This window comes from Neolamprologus brichardi, chromosome 1 (genome assembly GCF_056152115.1).
Source record: "Neolamprologus brichardi isolate AB-2024 chromosome 1, ASM5615211v1, whole genome shotgun sequence".
Taxonomy (NCBI): Eukaryota; Metazoa; Chordata; class Actinopteri; order Cichliformes; family Cichlidae; genus Neolamprologus; species Neolamprologus brichardi.
Window position 1 is genome coordinate 38,289,797 of NC_142104.1, and position 7,871 is coordinate 38,297,667.

Below are 7,871 nucleotides of genomic sequence, written 5' to 3' on the forward strand. Positions count from 1 at the left end.
CTCAAGTTCAAGCTTTGACACCATTAGTCTGAGTTTAGAAATATTCCGTAAATGATAAAAACAGTTTTGGCCCAGCTGCTTAGAATGCTGCTCGAGCAACATCGAGCTGTCAAATATGACGCCGAGGTTTCTAAGGCTTGATTTTACATAAGGGTCTAAGAAGCTGATATGCTGCCTGATTTCTGGGACCATGTGGTCTGGAGCAATAATTAGAGTTTCTGTTTTATCAGAGTTTAGTTGGAGGAAATGTCATATAACCATTTGTTGATTTCTGTCAGGCAATTACTTAAATTAGACAATTTATAAAACTCAGACATTTTGAAGGAACAGTATAGTTGGATGTCGTCAGCATAGAGATGATAGGAGATATATTTATAGCGCTTAATAATTTGGCCTAGGGGAAATACATAAAGTAAAAAGAGAATTGGACCCAGGACAGATCCCTGAGGTACCCCACACGGCAAAACTGTTGATTCTGATGTCACATGATTCATGCAAACAGTAAAAGATCTCTCAGACAAATATGACATAAACCATTTTAAAACATCACCAGTAATCCCAAACAAGTTCTCGAGTCTGTTTACCATGATACTGTGATCTACAGTGTCAAAAGCAGAGCTGAGATCCAACAGGACCAGCACTGTGTACTCTCCAGAGTCTGCTGCCATCAAGATATCCCTAGATACTCTAAGTAAGGCCGTTTCAGTGGAATGCAATTTACGAAAACCAGACTGGAAAGTGTCCACAACAGCATTTTTATCCAGGAAATAGTTAACTTGTTCTAGTACTACTTTTTCTAAAAATTTTCGATATAAAAGGCAATTTGGATATTGGCCTATAACTGTTAGGAAGACATGGATCCAGCTGAGGTTTCTTTAATATTGGCTCAACAATAGCTTGTTTAAAGAAGCTGGGGACTGAGCCAATATGAAGAGAAGTATTTATCATTTCCACAATACAGGGGCCAATTGAATTAAACACACTAGTGAAAAATGAAGATGGAAGGACATCAAGGGGGCTTGAAGTCTGTTTTATATGACAAAGCAGGCCTCTGATGTCTTGTAATGTAACAGGAGTAAAAGAGGACCAAGTATCAGAGGAGAGCAAGTTGAAAGTTTGATATTGAGAAGATGATGGAGAGATATTAGACCTGATGGCAATGACCTTATTTCTGAAATAGTTCATAAACTCATTGCATTCGGACGTTGAGTGAACTGGTGCACAAGGAGCATCAGGAGAAACAATACTCTTAATTGTTTTAAACAAGAATTTAGGATCTTTCTTTTTTGAAGCTATGAGGTGTGAAAAAAATACTCTGTTCTGGCATTTTTCCACATGTCATTTAGCAAGAGGATAGATTCTTTAAGGTGTAACTTATAAACCTCAAGCTTGGAAGCCTTCCACAAACGTTCTAGCTTGCGACAGTATCTCCTGAAATTACGAATGTTTTCATTTAACCAAGGATGAGATTTCAAACATAGGACAGTACTTTTTTTCAGAGGTGCCACTATGTCTAAAATAGAATTACACTGGTTATTAAAGGATGAGACAAGAGAGTCCAAATCATTGTAAGTCATTTCAGCGTCAAACATGGCAGAGAACCTTTTGCCGGCGTTCTGGTTTATGATTCGCCTTTCAATCATTATTTTGGAAGCCGGGGGATCTAAATAAAACGACAAGTTAAAATATATGCAGCTATGGTCACTCACATGGACATTTTCCACATGAATATCATTTATATTTAAACCCAAGGAGAAAACAAGGTCCATTGTGTGAACCTTTACATGTGTAGGGCCAGAAACATGCTGCATAAAATTAAAAGACTTTGTGATGGTCATGAAGTCAGCAGCCATATTACAGGATGCATCATCAATATGAAGGTTAAAATCTCCCAACATTACCACCTTCTCTAATTTAATAATGGATGATAAGAGGTCGTTAAATTCAGTTAAAAAGACTCTGGCAGGGCCAGGAGGTCGGTAGATTAAAATACAATAAAAGGTGTGCAAAGAGCCGACCTTGATCATCTGAAGTTCAAATGAGGTAAAAGAATCCGAGTTCATCAGTCTGCATGTGAATCTGTCCTGGTGCACAACAGCGAAACTTCGCCACGTCCCGAAAGACGTGGAGTTCCGATGACGGAGCAGCCAGTCGAACAAATTTCCTTCAGATGTATATAATCCATGTTTTGTTGCCACGTCTCAGTTAAACACATAAAGTTGAGAGATTCCTTTATAAAAAGATCGTGTAAAATAAACGATTTGTTTGTGATTGAGCGAGTGTTGAACAGGGCAAACCTGATTGAAGACGTTTGGTTGGTGCAGTCAACAGCTGACTGCAGTGGCACTCGAATTAAACACCTGTGCGCACCTCTACACCTGTTACGCCGGGCGGGGACTTCAGGGCTAGCAGAAGCTAATATCCATAGTGGTACATCACCTCTGCCATCAAAACGGCGGTCGAAGGAGGGACGCCAAGTGAACATGGGGCCATCAGACCATAGACTCCGAGCTGGGAACTGAAGTGTAGCGTCGGCACCAGGTGACAGTAGATGAATTGGTCGTAGGCACCGGGATTCTTCCCACATCCAAGAAGCTAATCTTCGGTACCTTCTCAGTCGCACCTGGACACCGGCCCTGGTTCCCCTACTTCTTCTTTTCTTCATGTTAAATCCCACCGATATGTACTGTAACATGCACTCAGGTGAGGAACACACAAAGGGTGGAGGGAAAAATTTCCTGTAACTCTCCCAGCTGTCAAAGTGACTCTCCATTGAATCTTTGATATACAACATCATGCCCCGATCATAAGTATTGGTGGCAGAGACAAAATCAAAACACAGGACGGTAAAAATAATATTGCAAGTGACAACTGTTGTGTAAAGCGCTTTGAGTGCTCAGAAGAGTAGAAAAGCGCTATATAAGAACCAGTCCATTTAACAGCGGCCAGTATAAAACTATACCAACGAGCTGTACTAGCGGCACAAGCGGCGAAGCCAAACACAGGCGCCATCTAGTGACACACATCTGCACCACGTTTCCTTTGCAACATAATTCCACATATCTTGCTTCATATGTTTGATCAATAGAAAGTAGTAAAAATAAAGAAAAAAAACATTAAATGAGAAGGTCTGAAGGAGAGGTAGAAGCGGGGAAACATGCACTCAAAACTGATGGGGGCTTCCCATAATCCAATGCCTTTTTCTTTTTCAGTCACCATTTCTTTTTCAATAACCACTCTACTTATACACTACTCTGCGTTTAATTTAGCCGTAGCCTTTTTCATACCTACGTTCACCACCATATTTTATCAATTCTTTCTACATAATTCCATATATCTTGCTTAATATGTTTGATTTCTTCAGTATGTATCTACAATGTAGAAACTAATAATAAAACAAATTAAAGAAAAAACATTTCATTTATATATACACCCACACCCACACACACATATATATAATATAATTCATAACATTACAATATTCAAATTTCTTGAGTGTGTGCAGTGTGTTGTGCACGTTCATAAACTAATTGCTTTCAAGGGATAGCTGGCTGAATCAACCTGCAGTGTCACATTGTAAGGTACTGATTACAGGAAGTTTTTGGCATATAGAAAGTCACATCCTCACTTTTGTTCAAACAAAATCGAAATGTTTATTAAAATGCCACAGTAGAGGACCTCCAGTGCAATAAAATGTGATGTCAAAAGTTCCTGACCCAAGGAGAAAACAATCAATAAGATTTGAAAGTGAGGTATTTTATTGTGTTTATGATGTTTTCCAGGAATGGCAAGCTAGTACAACTCCAGCAGATGAAGTTCCCTATCAAGAAAGAAAAAGAGTTTCCTCACATAAGACCTGAAGACACAAGATTACAACAAATGGAACAAACTGCAAATAGTAATCATCAACATGAGCAACATGAAAAGCCTTCATATTCTTTAATCGACAGGCTTGCAAGCTCTCAACAGGAGGGGAGAAAAGTTACACTGGGCAAGCTGCTTCTACCAAAAGACAGAAACAAACCAAACGTTGACCTTCCATCTTCTCTGGTTTCCCATAGTACCCGGAAAGACTTAAATCTAGGCACAGAAAAAACACTCACCCTCTCTTTCACTCCTTCCAGTTTTTTGAAGACTCAGAACAATACTCACACTCAAGCAACCTGCCATCCAAAGTCTCACATCGTTTTCCTCAAGACACACAAGACAGCAAGCAGCACTATCTTAAACCTCCTGTATCGCTATGGCGAAAGCAGAAACTTGACCTTCGCTCTCCCTCTAAACAAACAGAGCCAGTTATTTTATCCATTTTTCTTTGTTCCACATTTTGTCGAAGGAGTTAGCAGCAGAAGTGTGAAAGAGTTCCACATCATGTGCAACCACATGAGATTTAAAAAATCTGAGGTGAGTTTCATCAGAAATGTATGTAGTTCCATGGCAACCACGGCAATTATATCAATTTGATATGGTTTGGTATTCCAGTCAGCCTGACTAAGTACCAAAATGTGTTAATTGGGCCAAAATAAAAGCTGCAGTACACCCTGTTTCAAAGTTTCACATATCAAGACCTAATGAAATATTATCTAATGTACAAATTATCTAAACTACAAAGCAGGATTCATTCTTATACAGGTACCTTAAAGGTTACCCTGGGTTTGAAAAGAAAATTCTCACAAGGGTATATTGGCATGGTAACTCATACTGCAAACCATTTACCAGAGATCAGCAGGTGTGCACAATGTGTAGGAGAACACAAAACATTATTTACCATCATATCATGACATCTTATGATATGATGATACCAGGTTACCATGTTACTGTGCTACATGCATGTATGTGTGCATCGCTTCTTAGTTTTTGCAATGTTTAGACATTAATCTAACACAGTGATACTTGCATTTGTTACAGATTGACCAGAGAGAAGTGATTTTTTTTTTTAAAGTTACTTTTTAGACTGAATCTATGAATCTATGATCTAGGCTAGTGTTTCTGAGATGATTAAATTTTGTTGTGGTCCTTATAGGACAGGTACTACAAACCCGTGATTTTATATACTATTATGCATTAAACATCTGCAGCAGTAACACTAATCCATACAGCAGTGATGGGGAACACTTTTCTGCAGAATAAATACTTTTATCATTATTATACAGTTACACGTGTAGAGAGGTGTCTCTTAGTATCTTATGAAAAACCTCTCTTTTCATAAGAGAGGTGTTTCTCCCATTGCTTTTGCAAATTGGTTCTAATAAAAATCCTTCACCAGTCACAATTTTACACATTTAAAAAAATAATAATTTTACAGGCAGGAAGGATGGTATGCTTTAATCTGGTCTAGTTTATCTTATTGAAGACTAATAAATATTTATTTATTTAATTCATTTACTTTTATTTTTAAGGGGTGGGAGTCTTTCACGTCTGGCCTCTCTCTAAAAGTCATCTCATAAGTCATCTCATAACACTGCCTTTTAACCCTTCCAGGAACAGTTCAAATCTCTCCGGATTTCTTTCCTTTTTGGCATTGCGTGAAAATGCACCAGAAGGCTCGAGACCAAAATGTCTCCTTTTATAGAAGTTCTGACACTTGTTAATGATCATTTAATCAGTGCTTTTGATTAGCAGCACCTGAAACTTACCCTCTAAATTCAAAAGAAAGCAGTAAAGGCGTATTATTTTTTCACACACTGCATTTTGTTATTGAAATAATGTGACATATTTTGAAATTTATCTGAATTTGTTTTTTTTAATCAATTTTATGACTTGCTAAGGATGACAAGAATAAACATATATAGCACATGGATAATATAGTGATAACACTACTGGTCTTCAGAACAACAGGTGTCTGACTGTGTAATTTACTATGTATTTCCCAGGTGGCAAAAGTGATGCCTCAGGATACCTTTTACTTTTCCATCTTGAGACATCCTGTGGCTATGATGGAATCCATCTTTAGTTATTATAAGAGCATCCCAGCCTTTCGTAAGACATTTAGCCTGGAGGACTTCTTAGACAACAGCTGGAGAAACTATAATGCATCGGTAGCCAACAACCACTACGCTCACAATATTCTGGCTTTTGACTTTGGCTTTAAGAATAATATTGCAGTTGGTGCTGGAGACTTTGAGGAGAGAACCACTGTGGCTATTAAAACCATAGAACAGGACTTTAATCTTATACTAATTTCTGAATACTTTGATGAGTCCATGGTCTTGCTCAAGTACTCCCTCTGCTGGTCCTTGGAAGATATGGTTTCCTTTCGGCTCAATAGTCGCAGTGAACAAACTCGGCATTCACTTTCACTGAACACTGCAGAAAAAATCAAGAAGTGGAATGCTTTAGACTGGAGGATTTACCTACACTTCAACACAACCTTCTGGCACAAAGTGGATAGTCTTGTTGGACGACAGAAGATGGAGAGGGAAGTAGCTCAGCTGAGAAAGCTACAAGTCAAGCTTGCAAACACTTGCCTGAAAGATAGATGTGCGGTTGACCCATCACTGGTAAAGGATGCTAGGCTGAAGCCTTTTCAGTATGGAACAGCTGTCATTCAGGGCTATAACCTAAACCCAAACTTAGATATACAAACCAAAACAAAATGTCAGAGATTTATCTTACCAGAACTGCAGTACACACATCGTCTGTACACCAAGCAGTTCCCAAAGGAAGCTGCTAAGCATAAACAGGCAACTAAGACTGTTAAATAATCACCTAAAGAAAATTGCTATGATAGCAAAGCATCAGGAATGGGAAGACCTGAGCAGCCTGACCTTAAGAAGTAAAATCAGGTCTCAAAAACCAATGGGCCTCCACAAGTTCTCTGTTAACAAAAACACAAGCTAAGAATAAAACAAGAATACCACGAGTAATACCTGTGACTAATAATCACAGGATATATGATATGCTTGAGAAGTATGTGTTGGGTATTAACAAACATTTTTGATTTTTTTTCTTTTCTTTTCGCTTTTTTTAGTAGCCAGTGGTTAAGTTGAAAATATGAAAGCCGGAATATCATATCACTTTGGTGATTATTCATTCTTATGAATATAAGAGGCTAACCAAGCCCAATATTGTTAGCTCCTGGATGTTATAAGACACAGTCAAGAGTAAAATGTTTTTGACGAATTAACTTTTGTTTGTTTTCTTGCTTGTTTGCTCATTTAAAACATATCTTTGAAGTACATGGCAGTGGGTTGAATTTTGGACTGTTTTTATACCCTGTTTGTTTTAATTGCTGAAGATAGCAATGGAACTTGAACTTGACTTGAACATGCTAGTTCAAGTCAAGTTGCTTTTTAGTGTCATTTGAGCCACAGTAATACACCTTGAAATAAAGTAATGTTCTTCCAGGATCAATGTGTCACAGCATTAAAAAAAAAGCACATGGCATTAAAATATCAGATTATATAAAGAATAAAATATACATATATGAAATGGAATGTATTAATCTGTGTGTGTGTGTGTGTTGAACATGGTGTTAACAGAGATCCAATTTAGCTGTTGCTTCCAATCACACCCCTGCAGGTCTCACTGTCATTGCCCACATTAGTGTTGAAGCACCCCACCCGGGAACGCCATGAAGGTAAGGTACTCTAAACTGTCATTTGGCACATAGGCACATGCACCTTCCCCAAGCCTGGCTCCAGAGTGAGCCCCGGTAACCCTATCCCGGGGAGGGTGAACTGTTTCCTAGATTTTTCACCCACAGGGGTCTCCTGAATTGCTCGTTGTCTTTTCCCTCACCCAGGACCAATTTGCCATGGGAGACCCAGAGTGACTCCTCTTCTCTTAACAAAAAATAAAGGATCTTTGACAGGTAGCACAGTGTCCTCTTTCTAAAGTAAATCAATCAAGGGCCTTTTTATGGAAACTAC

The 7,871-nt window shown here is 38.5% G+C and overlaps 1 protein-coding gene across 1 annotated transcript; it reads left to right on the forward strand.

Moving 5' to 3' along the window:
* The first annotated feature begins 3,771 nt into the window (after window positions 1-3,771).
* Window positions 3,772-6,704, forward strand: gal3st2 (galactose-3-O-sulfotransferase 2). Its single transcript, XM_035911353.2, has 2 exons — window positions 3,772-4,404; window positions 5,874-6,704. Exons 1-2 carry the CDS (start codon window positions 3,772-3,774, stop codon window positions 6,702-6,704), a joined length of 1,464 nt encoding a protein of 487 aa, XP_035767246.2.
* The last annotated feature ends 1,167 nt before the right edge of the window (window positions 6,705-7,871 follow it).